General features: G+C 40.7%; 1 protein-coding gene across 1 annotated transcript in view; it reads right to left on the bottom strand.

Moving 5' to 3' along the window:
* ppm1lb (protein phosphatase, Mg2+/Mn2+ dependent, 1Lb) overlaps positions 1–23066 on the bottom strand; it is a 50065-nt gene that overhangs the window by 12663 nt on the left and 14336 nt on the right. The window contains exon 2 of the mRNA XM_020088578.2: positions 2392–2602. Within this exon, the coding sequence (XP_019944137.1) occupies positions 2392–2602 (211 nt within the window). The remainder of the gene's footprint in view (positions 1–2391; positions 2603–23066) is intronic.

Below are 23066 nucleotides of genomic sequence, written 5' to 3'. Positions count from 1 at the left end.
GGTAAATTCCCTTTCAGGAATTACTTAATGTATCTGTCATCAGTTACTCTAGTTACTCATTGCAGCTCCATTCCTCCCAGCTTTAGAGTAATCAGGGGCCCCGGAAGGAAAACTGAACCTCCCGTCAGGAGAGCTGAGTTCTTGAGAGCGCAGCACGTCATGACAGTTACTCCATGTAATCGTCTTATAATCTATATTTAACTCACTCCTCTGCATGTTCAATAAGACAATATTGTTTCTGCCATGAGAAAAGTTTCATGACCTCCATCTCCTCCTCCTGCATTTTGTCCCTGTGGTATAAATGTAATGGAAGTGGATGAAAAAGCACATGAAGCTCATTACTCTGCTGCTCCTCTCTTAATCTTACTGCTTCTCTGATGTCTGCAAAACCTATTACCCACTTAATCGTTATAATCTGAAAAATATGGCTGGGGTGAAATTTAGGACCAAGAAATATGTTTATAAACGAAGCTTGTGCATCTCTGCGTTGCACGATATGTACGATTCTGTGTTGGGACTTTTCTCTCTTCCATCTCTCCCCCAAGATTTATCTCTTTGCCCTCTCTTAGCACCCTTTGTTTTTGGTTCGTGCAGATCTGTCTTTTTCATCATCCTTTGTATCCATGCTCTCATTTTCCTCACCCTCTGACTGTGCCACTCTCTGTTTGTCCCCTCCCTGTCTCTCCACACCCTTTGTCTCTGCCCCTCTCCTTTATTGCCCTCCCTTCATTTTGCCTGTCGTACAGGGCTCTCGTTCCTCTCTGCTGTATAGCTCTAACCAGCAAAATGTCCTCCTCACACACAAATGCATCCTTCTTCCTGACCCCTCTCCTAACTCTTTCTATCCATCTCTCTCTCTCTCTCTCTCTTGCTTGTGTCACCCCTCCCTCCCTCCAGAGATAATTACTACAAGCCTTGTGAAGATCAGCTTGTATTTAAACAGCTGAATAAGCAAGGTCTGGGGATGCTGACAGTCACTATTCAACAGTCAAGTAGAAAATAATAGTTTGCATGCAGCATTATAGGGGACATTTGAAAAAACTTCCACAAACAAACTAGTGATTTGCTATTGTGTCTCTAGTAATGAGCACAAGTGGGTAAAAACCATCTGCATGTGGCCTTGAATGATCCATTGTATGTACAGGTCATTGCTAATTCATGGACCAGTGTAAGATCTAGACACACAAAACCGATGCAGGAAATTGTCAAACACTTGAATTTATCAAGTCTATAGTTACCTTCAACAAGGAGGTTATGTGTCAGTTTTGTTCATTTCTCTGTTAGTCTTCTGGATTACGCAAAAAATACTGGATAGATTATCACAAAACCTGGTTGAAGGATGCAGTATGGGTGTGGATCTGAATAAATAGCAGATCCAGGTGTTTTGTTTCACTTTCTCCGGAGGGTTTCCCACAGAATTCATTCTATCTATGGCGGTATAGGGAGAACAACTGTGAGATGTTTTTCTTTGATTTCCCAGAGAATAATTCATGGATCTTGATTAAAACTGGAATCACAGCACTGCAGTTGTATGCCTCTGCGAACCAGTACAGTTTCCGTGTACATATTTCTATATAATTTTTCCCAGTTTCATTTAAAATCACCTGACCTTTGACCACTGAAATGTAATCACTTTATCTGACTATCTTACTGATCAAAAGTTGAAGAAATTTCCTCAAGCACATTTTTATTGATGTCCCCATGACCTTTGACCCCCGAAATCGAATCAGTTAATCAGTGAGTCCTAGTGAATTGTACCAGATGTAATTACATTTCCTATGGGCAGTCCTAATAGATCCCAGTCACAGGGACAAACACCAAAATGTAATCAGTTCATTATGGACACCAAGTGAATGTTTGTACCAAATTTGAAGACATTCCCTTAAAGGTACAGTTTGTAGAATTTTGTGATATCTAGTGTTGAAATGTCATGTTGCAGCTGAACACCCCTCACCTCACCCTCTCCTTCCAAACATGAAAAAGAACCTGTGGTAGCTTTTAATTGTTATGAAAACTCAAAAGGTGTTTAGCTTGTCCAGTCTGGACTAATGTAAAAAACATGGTGGCCTCCGTAGAGAGGGTCCCCTCAATGTAAATATAAAGTATTTGAATATAAAGGGTCTTTTCTGGGGTAAAGAAAACTACAATTCAAAAAATTTAGATGAAACGAACCAGTGAAAACATCATGAGAATTATTCTACATTACATTTCTGCCAATAGATCCCTTTCACCTAAATCTTACACACTGGACCTATAAGCTGATCTAAAGATATCACGTTCAAGAAAAACTATTATTTCGGCCACTGTAACCATGACCTGTGGCTACCAAAATCAACTTTTAGGGGAAATGTTTTCAGGCTGTTAAGGTATTTAACAGTTAAACACACACACCTGCTTCATTGTAAATGGCAGACAGCTTATCCAGTATTTCTCTGTCCAACGTCAGGATCTGCTTCTCCAGGATGGAAGGATAGGAGAGGCCGCCCCTCTCCTTCTTTTCATCTTTCTCTTTTTCTCTGTCTCGCTCTTTCTCCCGTTCATAGGTCAGTAGCTGCTGGCGGAGAGCCTCGGGCAGGTGGGCCTTGGCAAAGTCAGCAGCAGCCTGACAATAGAAAGATAGAAAGCAGGGGGGAGGGGGAATGAAAATCTGTAGGTAAAATGTTGTATGGGCAAAAACACTATTAGCTAAAAACTACAGCATATTCTGAAACATTTTCCATGTTGATGATAAGTGATTTTCTTTAACATTGACCAGGTTCAAGCAGCTGTCCTGTTCATATGATGCTTGTGTCAATTCTTCCAAACGTAGTCTGGCTGGTTGGACAACAAAGGTGTAATGAAAACCAGGTTTAAACTGTAAAAGTGGTTCCAGCTTCTCAATCGTAGGGATTGTAAACTGAAGACGGATCATGATAAAAACAGATGTTTAGATAATTATAGGAGATGTCTATTTCTATTATTTGTCATTCTAGATAATGATATACATAATAGATATTTTATATATGTAAACACATTAACACACATTGTCTATAAGTGGCACGCAAAGTGGGCTACAGTGGCCTGCTTGTCCATTCCACCTTTCTGAAGCACATAAATCACAGATAAAACAGATAAAGAAAGAAAAAGTGCAGCGCCAATCAAACACTCACAAGCTCACACCGCGCTGTGGGACACGGCTGAGCTGGAGTAACTGTATCCTCACCTCTATCCATTTTACTGTGAGGATAACACCAACTAAAACCTTTTTTTCCCACACATTTTTGCTGCTGTTTCAGACCAAATAATGCCTCCCTCCACTGGTTCAGTGCCAGACGGAGAACACAAGCCAATGCCAAGGTCACAAAGTTCAAAAAGTTCTGCAAATCTGCTGCCCTGCAACTTTAATATAAACTTTATACAACTTATATTTCATACATGGCTTTCACTTTTAGAAAGTCCAACACCTAAAAAGATGTGGATTACCAAAAGTTAACGAGACATTTAATGAAGAGAAAATAAAAAAATTTATAGCACTAATTATAATTTATCACACCTGAAAGTCTGGACCAAGGTCCACATCAAGGTTCCTGTCATAATGTCTACAGTTTTGTTTTCAAATTAAAATTAAATGAGCGTAAAGTCGAAAAAAGACTTTTGTATGATATGCTTTTGTTCTGTTGTCATCACCTACTGTACACAGGCTGCGTCTACTTTTACTTGACATAGATTAGCTTGTAGACAAATGAGTGCATGAAGTTGGCGTCTTGACAATTCAGTGGATAGTGTAGTAATGAACAATGGATTATTTTGTTAATTTTGTTGCTGGTATAATTATGGTATTATCAGCAGCATCACCAACTCCATGTGCAGGACTCAACAAATGTGTTGAATGTACATCCCTGTCCATCAAACATTATATCGTCGGAGGCGAAGCAATCCTGGCACCTTTCACACCCGTTAGTGTCGGTCAGACTAAACAAGAATTTCCAAAGGATCAGATCAAACAAGGTAGGTGTGACAGCTTCCATCGACTCACACACTGTCCCCAGTTGGCCCTCTCCTCTACCACCCTCTATTTCTCTTGCAATCTATACCTCACTCTGATCAGGAAACTGCTTTCAAGGACAAAGAGAACCTCCTCCTTGTGTCTTCTCCACATACATGAAAATATCTACTCCTCGCTTGTTATAGCTCATCAGTGTTGTTATAGCTTCCCTCTGCAAACTCTGTCATTCTTCCGCTATCATCTCCACTGACACCCAAAAAACATTCAGTGTTTTTATTTGGGGGATGTGTGAGAGTCTGTGTCTTTCTTTTATTTAGTATTTCCCACACTCCCCTCTCGCTGCTTCCATGGTGATGTTCAGTCCAAAATCAACAGGGATCTTTTCTACATCCCTTTCTGACACTCTCCCTTCTCTCTGTCTGTAGACAATCATCTTGGCATACCTTCATCCTGTGGTTACCACACAGCGAGCAGGAGTCATAAACTCAGTTCAAAGGTCATAAATAGAACAGGAAGTCTTTTGCTAATTATCCAAGCAGTTTAATTGTCTGCCTGTCAGTCCTCAAGAAACCATGAGTGTCACAAACCCTTTTTCCAGCTAGATTCTTTTAAATACTTGACTGCACCTTCTGATCAGGCTTTTAGACAAGGTGACTGCATGAGTCTAACCTTGGCAGAACGGGAAGTGGAGGCTAATTCTCGATTATCTGACCATCTAACCTGCCGGCTAACCAGATCGACACAAACATCAGGCTGTAGCATCTGCACCAGCTTAGAGGATGAAAAGAGGAAAAGGGCGAATGAGGGAGGGACGGCAGTGATGGATGGGGATGAAGTCTATGGGATATAGGGATGAAGACAAGAAGGCAAGGATCAAGGAAAGTAATACAGGAGGGAACAAAATGGAGGATGAGATCGGCAGATGGCAGAACAACGGTGGAATGCATGAGGAAGAGAGGGCAAAACCAGAAAAGATGAAGAGATGCTTGGTTGGATTTAAGGGGAGGGTTACTCCTGCTGGAAGAGATGTACAAAAAGATTGAAGCAGCAGGAGTAAAGAACTAAGATTCTTTTCTACCTAGTGGGCAACAATAGAGAAAGTAAGACTGCAGAAACTGTAGAGGCCATTAAGATGATGGGTTTATATGATCATGGGGAGAAATGCATGTGAACAAACAGTATGGAGAACATTCTACAACAACAAATCTACAACAAGGGTCAAAGGTGCACAGGTTTTTTGAAAATAACCAAAAGTAATTTTGTACATTCACTGTTAGTCACCACGCACATTGTGAGGTCTAACAAAGGTGTTTGAGAACATTTCCTTCCTCATAATCATTCACTGTTTATTTGCAATCAGTCGTCTTCTTTCCTGCCTTTGTTGGCACACTGCTACATTGGTGTGTGGACATTGTTGTGTTACTGTTATAAATGTAGATCAAAAGGGGCCATCAAAACAATAGCACATTGTGAACTACATTGCCTGCATGCTCGAATGTGCATCCACGCGCTTGGTTAAAATAAAACAAAAAAACAAGGACCCACTCACAGAAACATCGACTGTGCCCTTTTAGCTCTGTTTTGGTTTCCACCCACTCCAGTTAAATGCTCAACATTCACCAGGTGGTTGCTAGCTTTCTCGATAAGTTGTTTGGTGTTGTACTTTAGGTGCAGAGCTTTTTGCAGACATGGAAAGCTGATGACAATGAAATTGAACCTAACCAGTAAAGTTTCAGAGCATAAAACCAGAACAAGGAGCTGACAGATGTACTCCACTCTCACATTTTATATAGCTATTGGAACTGTTGTCATACACTAATTAATATTAAGTAGTTAATTATGACAAAAAGTTCAGCAAACAACTATCATTTGCATTACAATATATTTTCTAAATCAATCAAAATTGGCTCGTTAATTAAATGTAAGAAAATTGTTTTAAAAAATGCTACAGCAAAGTCTACAAATTACTGGATTTTGTCCGTGTAATATTTCAAATGCCAGAGAATAAAACGACCCCAAAAAATTGTGAAGCTGGAACGACACTAATCCTTATGGTATTTTTGCTTGATGAATGACCTGGAGTGAATAATTATCCAAATCTCTGGATCAACTCATTGATTTATATATCAATATTTTAAAATGCATCAAGAAAATTGCAGTGGAGAAAATTATTCTTGTGACTTCTAGCCACAGCACAGGAGAGTGGTCCCAGAATGCAATCAGTCTTGACTGTGGAGTCACATTGGGCTCTCCTTCACACCAGAACTCACCACACAAGTGCCAGTACGCAAACCCACACACACCTTCATATCTCAAAAGCTCCACCTATATGATTTAACCCTTTGCATCGTCTTCCCCGTCCCCGAACACTCCCCCCTGACTGCTAACTGTGAGCCACTCAGATGCACAGTCCAATATAAATAGTCAGGCCCTTCAAACACTTCCATCCATCACATCGCAGGGCCAGCAGAGATGAGGAAAGTCATCTGAGTCTTTCTTCAGAATCACCCTGGGGGGATTTTTATAACCGAAGCAGAAAAATGTCTTCCTGCCGTCTCTCTGACAGATCAAGCAGGCAGATGGAGAGAAGAAGAAAAGAGGGAACAGAGAGGGAGAGAGACAGAGGAGTGTAAGAACTATTCATTAGAGGGAGAAAAGAGACTCTAGTTTAAAAGACAGATCCTGAGATAAGTGACAGAAAACCATCAAAGCGATGAAGAACAGAGTAGACAGTGGATATTAGAGAAGAGGGAGTCTGTAGGAAGGACGATTCAAAATATTTCCCTTTGTTGTATTCATTTCCAATTCACAAGTCATAAATTACAAGGACAAAATCCACCACTGAGGAGACTATATTCGCCAGTTTACAATCCAGGCTTGCATTCACTGCAAAATGCTACGCGCTTCATGGTATAGGACAATCAAAGGATATCATTTGCCTTCTCTTTAAACTAACAGAGAAAATTAAAGACATAGTTTGCATTCATAATTAAAGGCAGGAAAGAAGGCTTGTGCCCTACATGCACACGCTCACTGCAGAGGTGTCACAGCTTCCTCCTCAAAGTGACATTGCAGAGCTGTGTCTGTCCACTGGGCTGAGGGCAGCGTGATCGCAGGGGCATAATTTCATTATATCACACCTTAGCTTTGTATGTGTCAAGGCTATGCCAAGTATGAGGGTGGGAAAAGGTGTGTTATGTTGGCATGATGTTGTCACTGTATCATAAATAGAAGCTCACTCATTTGCACTTAGAAGGAATGTGAATGCACAAAGGGGTTAAGCACCCACAAACATACGAGTGAAGACATAAATCTCATTTGAAAGGCACTTATACATCATTGCACAATTTAAAGTTTATTCTTGACCTTGACAGCAGCAAAAGTAGTTCACCTCAAAATCCATTTGTTTAGTAGCTCAACTTTTAGGTTGATTGAGATGAGAAGTCTTTACGTGCTCAGAAAAATGTAAATGTGGATAAGACGACTGGACAAACTTAATCGGTATCGAATTTTTGACCTTGGAGATCATAGTTTGACCAAACACATGAATCTTTGAATTTTCTTGAATATCTTTTACCCAGTAAGAGTAAATGCACGGACAAAAAGAAAAAGGGCTACAGTGAAGAGGCTGAAATAAGCAGTTGAGCAAACCCAGGCACAGTTTCATTGAGGTTTTTAAAATGTCACAGTGAATTTATGTGCATTGTCAAATCAAGTGTCATCTTCACAATAGCAGTGGAGACACTTATTCTGCCAGGCTGTAAAATGTTGACTTATTGGGCACTGAGAGGAGTGTCAGAAAGCTAACCCCAGCACATTTAGCTATGTCTTCTTAAAGACGCTGAGTCTGGATCAAAGTGCATCGAAATGTGATAAGACTTCAAAAAAATAAATAAATTTATGATTAATTTTGTGATTAATACGATAATTTTAAACTTTGACTTGCAGATAGGTTTCATTTGTTTTTTGAAAAATGATTATAAAATGGAGTATTTGCGAGTCAATAACTTCATTCCTATGTAGCGTGAGCCTGGTGGTTTGTGTGGCCTTGAAAATGCCCTCCTACACCGAAACACACAGATTTCTACCAAGGCTCTTTTGTGCTCCCAGTCATTAAATCTCACCCAAAACCACAACAAACATCATGAGCACACAGTGGCTCAGGGACGGAGCGCTGGGTGGGTGGGGGCGCGGTGTTGATACTATACTCCGAACCTCAAATATCCTTCAGCTGCCAACACAACTCATGCACACGATCACGTATCAGCAAACACGCATCAGTACATCAGCTCAAGAAACCACTCAGAGCAAATATTCAAATAGCAGTCGTGTCTCAGAGGGCATCTGTAATGGCCAACACTGTGCTGCGAGGCGGACAGTGTAAAGAGGACAGAAATGGCTGCACGTAAAGTGAATGAGGATTTCTCCGCAATGAAAGGCAGAGCTATAAAAGTGGATCAGGGCTGGAAAGTTGAATAGAAGTCCATTAAAAGTGGCAGGAAATGCTTCAGTGCCTTCAGCCTTCAGAGAGACGGAGCGAGTGAGAGAGAAAGAGCTCGATATGAAACGCTGCCTGCTAAACAGAGTCAGCTGCATCTCCTTTCTTTTTCTGTCTGTGAGCGAATGAGAGGTCTAAGACGGATGCGATAAGAACATCTGGTAACCACGGTGACGCCTGCCGAAGCGTCAAATTGGCCGAACATCTGTCTCACCTCAGTCTCGTTCCAAGTCTCCCCAAAAACTTGCAGCGGCGCACAAAGACCTGCCCCAGAGGACAACTGACCTGCAGGTTGTTGGCTCATACCGATGCCAATAAAGCAGATTTTACAGCAAAGGTGACCGTCTAGCGGCTCAACATCGAGAGGTCTAAACAATTATACACATATTCACACACTCAGACCCGCACTCAGTCGCACAAACAGAGAGAGATCTTGTGACTCTTTCCTCATAAAGCGAGGAGAACTATTAACGAAGGTGATTTGCATTCAGGTAGTGAACAGACTCGCAGCCATCAGTCTTCCTCTCCGCTCACAGTCCACACACAACTTTGGAGTAAGACCTCATAGTGTTTCCTCCCTGCAGCGAGCGGCTCCATTAGACGAGGTGAAAACTCATATTAAATCTAAACAGTCTATTAGAGTGAGGCTGTCTGGTTGATCCATAGCTTTCTATTGCCTCACCTCGTGGTATGAGCACCCCCCGTTAGAGTCTACGGCCTGGACACAGAGTCAATAATAGACTGATGTTTAGTTTATAGAAAGGACTATCAACATCATTTACAAGGCTCTGTGGTGCCAGGCCATGATTCATGTATCTACGGAGGAGTGCAGGGATTTGAGATGTTTACATTTGAGAGTAAAAATAAATATACACAAAATATTAGCCGATATTAACCTTAGCCAAGAAGGTTATGTTATCATACATGTTTGTCAGTCAGTTAGCAGGACAACGCAAAAACTACAGGACAGATTACCATGAAACTCAGTCGAAATATGCAAGAATCCATTGAATTTAAAATTTTTAATGATTTCCCAAAGAATAACTTGTGGATCTTGTTGAAAAAAAACAAACAGGCATGTTTAGGGGACTGATATTTATGAGTGTGTGCAATTTGGTGCAAGTGAATTTCATGAGGGGATTCTTGGGCCTTAGCGAGGGTATGTGCTCTACTGAACGCCATTCTAATAATATATGTTTTTGGAAAGGATCCCTTAAATATAGTTTTTTGAAGCTATTTAGCATTTTGACATGCTTAGTAATTCAGCTCTAACTTCTCCAGTGAGAAACAGTAATGCCTTTTTTTGTTTGACAGCTTTGGAGGTATTTTTTTTAACATTTGACTTTGGCTATTAGTTTCCATAATGCCTGCTGCGCACTAGAGGATTTTCAAGTCTTAACTGGTGACAAAAGGTGTAACTGATTTTGAATATTTTAATTGTGAGAATAAACACAAACTAGTTAATCCAGTCGAGACGTTGGACCGCACACTTGGCGTTTAAACAAACACACAGGATCAAACACGACTTTCGAATAAAAACAAGGACGCCTGGTGTCAAGAGGGCTGAATCGGACCCGAATGTTATTTAAGTCATCCCTACACCATGAAATTGATTGTAATTAAACAGATATTATTGAAGCATAAAATAGCATCTGGTACAAGACCAGCTGAAGATCTTTGTTGCATGTCCTTTTATCATCTGCTGTAGAATCGGCACTTTACTTATTTAAAACTAATGTTGTGTAAGGCAATGTTCCTGCATTAAATCCTATACTTCAATGTTCAGGATTTGTTTACACTAAAGAGGTGTTGAGTCATCTGCATGATCATTTTCGAGGATGTAGTCTGTGGTGTTGTTCAAACACATTGAGTCATGTTGACAGGTATCCTTATCATCCACCCCATCCAATCAATGAGTGTAGACAAAACAACAGACACACCTCATTGTGTAACGCAATGCAGTTTACCAGCACCACAAATTGCAGCTTACGAAATTAGTATGTTCTAAGTCATACATTTCACAAGCAAATAGGCACCTTATGAAAATGAAATCAACATTTATTAGACCACACGGACGCTCGACATTGTCACATGTTTGTTCTATGATCGGTCTGCCAGCTGCACTGCTTTTAAATGGATAATTTAATTTAAAACTAAATCACATAAAATACATCGTAGCTTGTCTTTATTTACATTTTAATGTTTCTTATTAGTATATATATATATATATGTGCTATTATTAAAAATCTGTCAATAATATCTGCTAGAGCAATGAATCAGCTTCTATGTATAAATGATATTATTTTCCTTTTGTATTTGCCTGATAACAGCAAGAAAGCAAAACAAGGAAAGGTTAAGCGGAAAGGTACAGAGGCACTGATGCACTGATGCTCTCATATCTCCAGCATGACAGTAAATAACACTCACACTTTCATCTCACTGCCCTTTTTTTTTCACTCAACACATTACACAGAGACGAACAGCTGCCACAGTGTAAATGTGACTCCTATGAAATGTAATGCTCGTCGTTAAGCACCACAGCCTTGTAATTTCTTGGGTAATAATCTATGTAGATTTGTGTGCTAAGCAGCTGTATTGCAGATTCACAGCCTCGTCCTGTCTGTGCATGCACGTGCTGAATATCTGTGTGTGTGTGTGTGTGTCACAGACAGAGAAGCTGGAGCAGTTATTACATTTGGCCTAGGTGCCCTACACATCACATGCCCGTCTTACAGAGCAGGGGGGTGGCAATTAGAATGACTCCGACTGGCATAAATCAGCACGGGCCATAAACACTACTGTGAAGGAAAAGAAAATGATGGAAGTAGAAAAAATTAAATGAGGAGGTGAGAAGAAGAGGCGATAAAACCATTTTAGAACGTGCACTCAGATGAGAAGAACGAGGGAAATGTCAGGAAAAAAGGATCTAGAGAGTCGAATCACTTCCAGCTTAAATCTGTACTTTCTCATCCTCCACTGCTTAAATCTATTATTACCAACAGCTACCAGCAACAGCCCATAATCCAACGCCCTCACTACAGCAGCATGAAAACAAATTATAACTAAATATTACACAATTTTAACATGAGCAGAAGATGACTTCCCATGAGTCTCCTCTTCAAAGTGTCCTTTAGAATACTGCAGCCTCTGAGCTTATTCACTGCAAAAAGAGGAGACGACTGCAGAAACAAACAGAGAAATATCACAGAGTTGCAGGGTCAACATTTCCACCTCACAGACAAGCCTCTGTCTTTCAGGCAGGCAAAATCCATTATTGATTATTTAGTGTAAGCCAAGGAATTTCCAAGAATGATAGTCCCAACCTGTCTCGTGAGGTCAAGGGTCTTCCAAAGGGAGTCTTATATAGAACATTCTATTGTTTGCAGGCCTGTAACAATTGCTCCAGACCTTGATTTTCACCATGGTTCACTAGAAGTCTTACATGTCTTTTAAGGACTTCTGGGTTCCGACTCAGACGGGTTGTGGTATTTCCTACTATTTTCCATAGACTGTGTAAAGATAACATTGGTCAGTAATATAACAAGATAACATGACTGCTCCCCGAAAGTGAAAATAAAGCATCTCTATCTCGGAGTAGCTGGCTGCAGCATGAGTCATAAATCCCACCCGTATACACAAAATATTTTGTTCGTCATTTTAGGTAGTTCTTGTTTTGAATGTATAATTTTTCTGAAAAGTTTAGTTTAAATTACTTATTAAACATTACTAAAACTTGGTTAGACGTCATGATTGACAACACAGACCGACTGACCGATCGATGCACGTATTGGCGGGACGACATGACAGTGGCTACATCCCTCCGATCACTACTGCACTAGCTCTCGCTCTGGCTCTGACTCTGGGATGGTGGGGGGAGTGGAGATGTGATGTCCATCTTTATAAACACTCTGCTTTTTTAATTGTCCTGGATGCATTAGCTCAACATTTTTACAAGCATTAGCCAACGCTTAGCAACTGGCTGCATCCTAAATTCCTTACCAATGTGCTATTTAGTGTGCTACAATGGTAAATTAGATTTTATTGAATATATTGAAAATCAATGTTGCCGCTCTTTAATTTTACATAACACACTGGACAAAACTACAACAGTATCAATTGACCTAAGTAATGAATATGGACTCACACTGATGAGTAGACATAAAATCGACAAGTCTGAAAGTGGCCAAACCCTAAAGGGAAAAAAACACTTAAATGTGATGCTTATCATACAGAATTATGACAGGAAGACTAGATTATTGCACATTTGCAATTTTCTTAAATGAACAGATGTAAGGATAGAATGACGACTCTGTTCAGTCCCAGAGGGATTAGCAAAGCACTTCTCAGATATCAGCTCACAGACGTCCTTGTGCTGAGGACAGAGCCAGCACAACAATATGTATGTTTCTGAAAAATACATTTATACATAACAAAAAGGTTTTATACAGATGACTCAGACTCCTGAGGGCTGCAAACATATGTTTGACTAAGGACACAAGAAAGTGCTAATGTAAAAGAGAAGAGTAATCAAATATAGATGCTTGCGTCTCCATAGGATTGTCCTTTGGCATCTATTAGAATTTCACTTGTCCTTCAGACCCCAATGCCTAACTCTGCTCTATTTATACACAACCCCTACACGCTTGACATTCCTTTGCCTTTATTCTCCCTTTTGCTTTGTAAGAAAGAAAAAAACCTGGAGGAGTTTTTTTATGTAACGACAATTAGCAGCAATATTCTTTACATGCATTTGTTAAATGTTGTGCTGTCTGTTTTCCAGATGTCTCTTTTTCTGCTTTTTCTTATTGTGTTTCAGTTTTTTTTTTATATTTACAGACATCCACTTAGTTGAAACTGTTAAGAATGAAGTTGAAGTTAAAAAAACAAGTTGAAAAATTGACAAAGTAAACCCATAAAACCTATGATGAAATATCTTTGCTGCATCATCTCTTGGCTCAAGAGGTCAAAGGGCATCTTTTTTTGATGATTACTGTGCCTGAAGTAGGTGATGATCGCAGTTATACCATCATGATATTACAGTCGCAACGAAATAAACAAAATAATGGTTTGTTCATTTCCTCCATTCAAACAGAAAGATGACTATCTGGCTGAAAACACGCAAACGTCAGACAATATCCAGCATAGGTAGACACAGCCCACAAAATTCTTAAGTGTGCCTAAACTACAATTTAAAACTAAAACTAACTTGAACAAACAACACAACTACAATGATTATTTCCCACAGTACATTTGGGCATACCAGCATCAGTTTAATACAGGCTTGATAACAGTGTGAATTTCTCCTTTGATTCAGAGGATATTTTCAACAGCTGCTTGAAAACGTCAAATCTAGCAGCTGTTTAAAGGCCCGATAACACAGGTGCTTTACTGTACTGTACTGTACACACACTGAGCTTATTTTATCAAAGAGCTTGGAACTAACAGGAGGACGTAATACCAGTGACAGTGTTGTGAAGTTAACAGGCGAAAGTTTTCCAAAAAAAAAGGAAAGAGTGTGAGTGTTCCTTTCCCTCTTTTGAATGTGGAGCACAAAAAGCCTAGAGGAGAGGAGCTAAGTAAATGTCAGCTACGCCTCTCTTTCTCTCTCTGACACACACACACACCTATCTCAATCTTACACTCTCCCAATTGCTCATGCACTCCAGGGCCTATAATCTCCCCCTGCGCCCACACACAGATCACAAACACACATTTATGAACACACACATACACACACACACACACACACTTGGCAAGTGTGCTTATTTGTATTCCTGCGATCTGGGGCCTGCGTTCTCTGGCAGACTCTGATATATCAGTTGCATGAATATTCATACACTCGTCAGGGAGGTAAGCTTCACCAGCCCCCTCTCTTCTTGCAAGTGTAATATTACACACACACACCTCACATTATGGTGATGCATTCCTAAATAATGCTAACCTTCCACATGCACATACACTATGTGAACAGGGCTTTCATCGTAAGCTAATGAACCATGCCAGTGTGTGTCTGTTCAGCCGCGTACACGCGCAGACACAAAATGGATGTCGAAGAAGAAGTGCGCGTCTGTCTGCTTCCCGCTGTGATTGGAGCTACTTATCGGTCCTGGTTTCCTGGTTGATTAATTGGTACAGCAGATCTCCTGCTAGATTAATCACATCTGTCTGAAAGCATTTTTATGTTTGAGCAGCTTCAATCAAGAGGCAGTGTGAATGTGCACACACACGCGCTGCACAAGGAGTGTCACTCAGTCCTTAGATGCCCTTCCACAGCCATTAAAAGGCATCAGCTAGAATCTAGTGTCATCTAAAGGAAAAAAAGGCTTCATGAAATCAGTAAATAATTTAGAGGTCCACAAATGAAACTGCATTTCTCCACAAAACCTCACCGTTATTGTACTTTTAGTTAGACGCTGGTTGTGTCGACTTCATTAGAGTATGAATCTACCTGCACTGTGTTCTGTGGGTAGGAGGCTATTATGGTGCAGATTGTAGAGAGACGATTCAAGACCCCTGTCATTGTGCATCCGTCGTGTCCCCTTTCCAAGTTTCTCTGCGACGTCTTCATGGCTCATTGCTCCAGTGCTTCGTCTCTTTCTCTCCCACATATGTTGCAGCCTCACACTCACACACAGCTCCTCTGATCCGAAATATCAATTTGCATTTCTTTCCACTTCACTGCGTGCACAGCAATGTAAGTGATACTATATCACTCACTCAGTGAAAGCTCGTCCTGGTTCTTTTCAGTCTTACTTTCTTCAGATTTGATTGAAGGGGTGATTATGTACTTGGTCTTCATAAAGTAAAATGTAAAACTCTATATTTCTCTCACTGCTCCCCTCCTCCTCCTCTTCCTCTCCTCAGGTGGATACATCCTCTGTTCTTATCAAAGACAGGAAGGCAACGTGAGCTTGGCAAGAAAATGCGAGTGAACTAAATAGAGATGGAGCACGAAACTTGCACTCCGAGTTAGATCTACAGAAGATGGAGGAAACAAAGATTTAGAGATGAATGGGGCGAACTGAGAGATAAGACACCATCCAGTGTTAAAATCAAAGCTGTAGTTTCAGAAGAAAGCCTTTTTCTGTTTACAGATTATCACTTCTGTTGTGTGAGTGCTTTATCACACAATGATGCCTTCACTGCGGGCCAGAGGGAAACTGAGATAGGAAGGAAGCAGCTGTTTACATAATCAAGTAAACACACACTCGCTTATTGTTCCTCCAGCTCCTCCTTTCCCCTCTATTACTTTGTCCGGACACCGGTGAATGCCTGCAACCAATTACAAGCAGGTATCTAATGTTGAGCTGTGATACAAAATATATAAATATAAATTCTCTAAAGGCAGACTAGAGGTATAATTTTCAAGAGACCAATGTGACCTTGATCTAGGACGTCTGGCCACCGAAATCAAATAATTTCATCCTTTAGTCAAGCTATATATTTTTGCCAAATTTGGAGAAATTTGTTTGAGGTGTTCTTGAGATATCATGTTCACAGGAAAGGGTCTTCTTCAATAATCGTATCGCATACATTATTTTGTGAGAGATGTGTAGAATACAACTTATAATATTAAAACAAGTTCGCCACATGTTAAATCATATCTTGTGACAGCACCCGTGTGGAAAACTGGACAGAGGAGACATGCCAAAGACTTCATCAGTAATTATTCAGTAATCACATCTTATTGTGCAAAAGCCAGATTGTTGATAATTTGGATTTTTAATCTGGTAACACAACCTCCCTCGAACAGAAAAGCTACAAACTACAGCTAATCTGTATTAAATGAATCAAGGAGTAAAAGTTTTTTACCTCAGCAATAGTTGTATACATATTCTTCAACTGTCCTGCATTATTGTATCATTTTTATGAGTTTAACTGTATTGTTAGAACAAATTTCCAAGATATTCAATACTGAATACAATAAAGAAATACATCTAATCTAAGTTATTGGGAAAATAAATGATACAATTGCTTGACACAACATTTACCAAATAATCTTCTGTATATCAAGTCGAGTAATTGATTAATTATCTTACTCCTTGAGCTCTAAATATAACATCACTGTTATGAATGTGAACACGTGGATTTTTGATATACAGATTGAGTCGTCTCAGTCTGAAAGACTCTTGTGACAACCGGTCAGACTGCAGTGCACATTAAGTGCCAAGTGCTGCTTCCGCCATCCTGAATAAACAGCTTCCTGGCCTCCATTCATCCCTTCCTGTGTCCATCCATTCATGATCGCTCTCATCTCCATACAGCTGGCTCGCTGGGCACAACTAGTCTTTGAATTAAACACCATTGCACACGCAAAAAATAAGCAGACAGAAGGGCACATTTAAAATTACCATTCCATATTTCACATTAACCTAATTTCCATATATACATATAGTGTGTTGAGCAGCAGCAGCAGCAGGTAGCAGGCCTATAATTGGGGCATCCATAAATAAGGAAGAGAGCGATGCCTGCATTTCTGCTGATTTGTTTCGCAGGAAATGCATGTGTGAATAAACGTATGGCTTTTCATTTTTACTAGCAGAGCTCTGCTGGTGTCATCTGCATCACTCCCTCCCGCTCGCACCTTTCCGTTTTCCTGCACCAGGACTGCATTATGCCTTCATTGCCTTCTCGTCATCTCTCTTTCATTTATGATCACCCCTCCCCATCCATCCCTCCCCGCCTGCTTATTCCGATGCTTCCATCTATATCCTCCTCCCCTTTCTTTACATCATCCACTTTCCCTCGCTGTCACTCTGTAGACAGATGTTGCATTTATCATGTTAATTACAAACTGCCTCCTCTCTCTGGGCCTGATTAGATATATACAGTAGGAGGAAAAAAAACACCACTGAACACAATCACAAGCAAGTGCTTTATCAAGGCTTGTATGTGTGCGAGTGTACACACAAGCTCATCGCAAGGTTATTTAACAACAGTCCTAACATTTGTCTTCTTGACCATTCAGTGATACACAAAGCTGACATTTTGAAGAAAACATGCAATGATCAATGCAACACCTGCTTGTTCTGCTTTGTGTCATAGAAAAAAAACCATACAGCACAAGCTGCTAACACACAGGCATCCATAAAAATCAATACTTATCCACTCCTGCTGCTCTCATAAAGCTTGTTGACTAAAAAGGCTTTGGTGTGTGTGTGTGTGTGTGTGTGTGTGTGTTTCTATATGCATCAGCATGTGGGGCATACAGACCTCTATGAAAATTGATTAGATTCAATGAACTCTGGAAGCGATGAATACTAAGTGCACATGAGGTTGAGGCTTTGCCTGATGAAGCCGTGAATGTGGGAGAAATACACATAAAATAGGACAGGGAGATATGAGTGAAAAGCAAACTTTAAACATGTGGGTCATGCCTGATAAGCTGTTACAGACATGAACTCCAGAACATGTCTGGATATTTGGGTCTGCACATACTCCAGAGTTTGTCTCTCCTATATAAAGAATGAGATTCTGGGGAAGGGTGGCATCCCAGTAGAATATGCAGGAGGAGGATATGACATGTAAATTCTGCTGCAGAAATCACATGTTTCTGTTTGCAACACAAACCGTTGCAGGTCCTTATCACCAAAAGCTCTTGCTCTTGTCATTCAAAGTTGTCATCTATGTCTTCTATGTGTATGACTCTTCTTTTTCATCCTGACATATCTGTATTCTTTTATGTGTTATTCAGTTTGTGCCGTGTTTGAAACGTCATCAACATGCTCTTCGTGAATTCCCCAGACATAATCCTGCTGTATTCTCACATGGGCTCACTCTGACATTTTCCGGAACATTTGCTCTGGCAGAAAACACTCTGGAAAATGACACCTGAGTTCTCACATTCAGCCCCTTCCAGATAATTTCAGAAGAACATCCAGAGTTCAGTGCATGTCTGAAAGCAGCTATATAAGGACAGAGGTAGATCCTGCATCACATCAGTCTGTGCGACAGGTTTGTGGGAGACTGAGCCGTACATTTCCTCACTCTGGCAAATAGATACTGACTGAGAGTAATGGATGTCGCAGCAAAATTAAAATCTGATGTACAATCACGGTGTTTTCTAATGCAAGTCTCCTTCACTGTGCAAAAGAAAACAAGGCACCAACATGAACCTAAGTCAAATACTATCTGGAAGAAACACAAAAAGAATTATCATTGGCTCAATGACCCCACTGATTTTCATTTTCTTTTATTTACACCTTGACCCGACTTGACTTATTCCAGCAGAAGATGAGTTGGTGATGATGACACACACTGCTCCATGATGGCTCAAAATAATGACACAGCCAAGTTCCCATCCAACATAATGAGGACAGGATGTGTATCCAAATACCAAAACCCGGTGCCCACTTTCCAAAACAATCCCAAACATTTCCCATTACAGCTCAAAACGACACCATGAGCATTTGGGCTGCCCGCTGTTTAAGTTTAAGTGGAAACTGTCCAACAGCTCTGCTTTCAGTTTACTCCAGCTAATGAATTGAATCGACACTATATGCTGAATAAGGTTGCCCACGCAGGGAGTAATTTTAGATTAAAAGTGCTTCTAATCATTTATGTTCACTACGGTTTTTAAGCACTTGACAGCTTGTACATTTGTTGTCATGGCCGCCTGGAGAGGGTGGGCTGCAGGCGGCACAGTCAGTGGCAGAGCCAGCAGGCATCAGGCCACAGGTCTCCAAGCCAGCCCAGTTTCCACAGCAGGTGCACAGCCATCATGGAGCAGACCCACTCCACTTTGGCCTGCTCACTATTTCCAGCTTTGGACACTATTGCCCCCCCTAGGAGACTGCCTGCTAAGAATAGACGCCAGCATGAGCCTCTGTGTATGTGTAGATAATGCACATCCATCAGGCTGCCTATGCAGTGTGTACCTTAAGGAAGCATGGATGTAGCAACTGTGGCATCATCCAAGTGTTTCTGAAGCAATGATTTGAAACTTAAGAGCTGAGTTCATAGTTCTGCAATACCTTCCATCTGGAGCGGGCAAATCCAATGACAGACAATTACATGTTGAGCAAACTTAAAAAAAACACTGTTGATTGTAAACCTGTGAATCAAAAATGCTTTTTATCTTCATATCCCGTCATCCATTAATAAAGTCATCTAAAAAAAAGAAAATAATTAAATGATTGTTCTGTCACTAACCTTCCTTCCTGCCCATGACTGGGGCTTTCACTGCAGAAGCAGAGAAGATAGTTAGCACTTATGGAAAAGTCGGCTTCTCAGTCAGTGCCCTGTTGTGTTTTTGGGGTGTAGCATTAATGAGCTTTTCTCAATCTTAGAAAAGTCAGGCTATCCAGTTTGAAGCTGCATCCCAGTCATTTTTTGCAGGTCTGTGAGTTATTAAAATTCAATATTTAATCAAGTCCTTTCATATCTTATGATAAAAAACAGTGAATTCATCAATTTGAGACCCAAAATGTCGAGCATATCCTGGAAATAACATGTTGTCTGACCACATGATGGCAAATGTGATGAGGCATGATAAGTGACATTAACCATCTGATCACCGTGTAAAGAGAAAATGCCATTTGATCAAGTTGCAGGAATAGTTAAACACAGCCACCATCGGAAAAAGTGTTTTTGGTGGAGGTTTCATACCGTTCATTGTTTGAGTATCCATCAAGCACTTCAGCTGGAGCATATTGACGCTTAAATTCAATAAGGTCCTGACTAACAGAAGTTGGGGCTTTTCCCAGTCACTTAACTAAGTTTCCACAATCACCGACGGCAGTTGTCCATATAAACAACCGAGTCCTGGCTCACTTGCTAATATGCAAGATCAAGTGATGTTAACTGGTGTCACAGAACTGACACATGTACTGCTCAGTGGCAGACACTCAGTGTTTTTGACAGTGCATCTACTGAGTCCCAAAAGAGCTGAATTTGTCATGACTGTGTTCAGACTGTCAGTAGGAAGAAGCAAGAAGAGAACAGACCAACAGGTGGTTTGTGCACCGTGTAGGAGCTGCAGAGGATCTGCCATCTTCAAAAGACATTTTGATTTAGGTTGCGTGTGTGTGTGTGTGTTGTCATAGACTTCCCTCAGGACTGGAGGCAGCAGACTGATTAATATTTCAGAGCAGTGATAAATAAGTCAGACAGACTGCAGAGAGATAAGGTGACTGTGGGTAGGGGTGAGGGGTTGAGAGGAGCAGGAAGAGAAGGGAGACCGTGGTAGAAAAGGAGAAGGGGGAAATAGATATAGCAGAGTGGAGAGAGAGATATTAGGTAATAGAGCAAAAGGTCAGAGAATGCAAGAAGAAATGGAAGACAAAAAACTGAAAATACTTATTTTACTATAAAAGGCACCACAGTCAAATCCAGATACCTCTGGCAAAAAAGGAAATATCTGCCATAGTATATACTGACAGTAAACACACAGGTGCACACTTCCACTTGCACTCCCTTTACAATACTAACCTGCACACGCTCAGGGTGAATGTCACATTTGGATTCCTGAGGAAAAGAGATTGGAGGAGGGGGATCAGAAGGACCAAAATAAGGGAGGAGATGAGTATTTGAGGTGAAAGGAAGGGCAGTCGATACGGAGGCAGGAGGGAGGAGAAGAGAGCGAGAAAACAGAGACAGTAACTGTAAGGAAAGGTCAACAGAGACAGAGAGCAAGTGTGAGAGAGAAGATGAAAAACAGAGGAAAAGAGGTGGAGAAGTATTTTTTGCTTTCTCAGGGGGAGGATCTGCCCCATGGTGCCATGGACTTCAGTCTGACAGACTTATGATCAAAACATTAAAAAAGCTCACAGCTTGTTGAACAGTTTCCAAGCGCGATGCATGCGTCTTTAAACAGCAAATGCATCTGAGCAATACGAGTTTGTTTTAAAAACGAGCTGTGGGTGTGCACATTACTGCCACACTGCTACTGGAGTCAGTTAAGAGTCATCGTATGAGTGGCCAACAAACACCTGGTCTGAATTGAGCAGCAAAGTATTTCCGTAGACTGTATACAAAAGATATATGACATCAGCTCAGCTTACAGACGTGAAGCTAAATAATCTTGTTAACCTCCCAGTGGCTGATTGGTAAAAAACCTTGCGTCCTCCAAGTTAGTGGATGGGACAAGGACTAAACTACAAAGTCAAAATACACTTCAAATAATTTCTTCTTTTGATTAGTTGTTATGACACTAATGTTTGTTCTAGGGCTCATTTTCTCCAGTAAGTTTGGTTTTAATTTGATTCTATAACAATGAGGTGAAACTACCTGGTCGAGCACAGACCCTGGCAAGATAGTGGCAACAATATAATCAGGATATTTTGGCTTCCTTTTCACACGATGGTAGAAAGTGGAGGTGCGTCGTCGATCTTTATGGACATTCTATGCACACAACGCGTGTTCACTCATATACAGATGGTCTGCTCACCAGCTTTCATTTTTTGCACATGCAGATCTGTTTACTCCTTACACCTGCACTTTTATAGAAAATGGGAGATGGTTTAATGCAGCTTACACCCAAAATACACCCATGATTAATGACAAGACGTACCATGCTCCTAATGCAGCAAAGGATTTTCTGCTGTTAAACAATTTAAACACAGCCTAAATGCACTTGCACCATGCACTCAGATTGTTAAAATAGAGCCCTATCTGCCAACTCTTCACAAACTTCACTCTGTGACAGACAGGAGTTATGCTGCAGGCCTGGAAAATCATCAGGTTATATAGACAATGTGTTACCTCTCAGCATTCACGTTTTTTGTATCTCCATCTCCACCTTCAACAACAACTTTAAGCTCCCTCTTCCACTATATTAACTTATCTTTCTGCAAAAACCTCCAGCTTTTACTTTTGGGCTGCTTTCTCAATCTCTCTCCTCCAGCATATCTCCCCCTCTTACCTCCTCCCTCCTGCCCCGACTGAGGGCACTTCTGCCATCATTTCCCTCCTCTCTCGCACTCAATAAAGCATCTCTCACTGAGCAGCTGTAAGTGTAGCTGCCAGTTCTACTGCTGGATAAGCTCATTAAATCAACTCCGGAAGAAGCGGCATACAGACTTTTCTGTATAACAAACACATGCAGGTACTGGATGTGTAAACACACACACAGGGGAGGGGAAATCTAAAAATAGACAGTCCAACAGGAAGAAAAATAAAAATTAATTGGGAGAGGTAAATTGGGAAGAAAAGAAAATTAATATGTGGACGCATTGTCCCAAACTCCTCAGTGGGATTAGTGTAAATCTAATCTGCCTCGCTGTCTCTACTCCTTTTAGCCTCCGCTTAGGAAACCTCTAAGGAAGAGAGCAGGGACCCTAAGAGTCTTGAGCTGTTAGCATTAGCTCACATCACTGTAAGCTTCCACTGCACCACACTAATCAATTACCAGCACTGCTTATCTGCCTCTAAACTTCCCATCCAGTCTGTGCCATTGCCAGTCTGTGACCCTCAGCACGCAAACATGCTGCATCTGAGGTATGTTGTCCTATTTGGTGGTGCAGTGGCAGTTTGCTTTATGTTACTCGAAAGAAATCATCTTTATAATATAATAACCTGCAATAATCATATGAGAAAAACATAGCTTTATAAAGCAGAGACTAGATCATGTGTTGATATATGTTT

This window comes from Paralichthys olivaceus, chromosome 11, assembly GCF_024713975.1.
Source record: "Paralichthys olivaceus isolate ysfri-2021 chromosome 11, ASM2471397v2, whole genome shotgun sequence".
In the NCBI taxonomy this organism is placed as follows: domain Eukaryota; kingdom Metazoa; phylum Chordata; class Actinopteri; order Pleuronectiformes; family Paralichthyidae; genus Paralichthys; species Paralichthys olivaceus.
The sequence above is the reverse complement of the archived record's forward strand: the minus strand, read 5'-3'. Positions and strand labels throughout refer to the sequence as shown.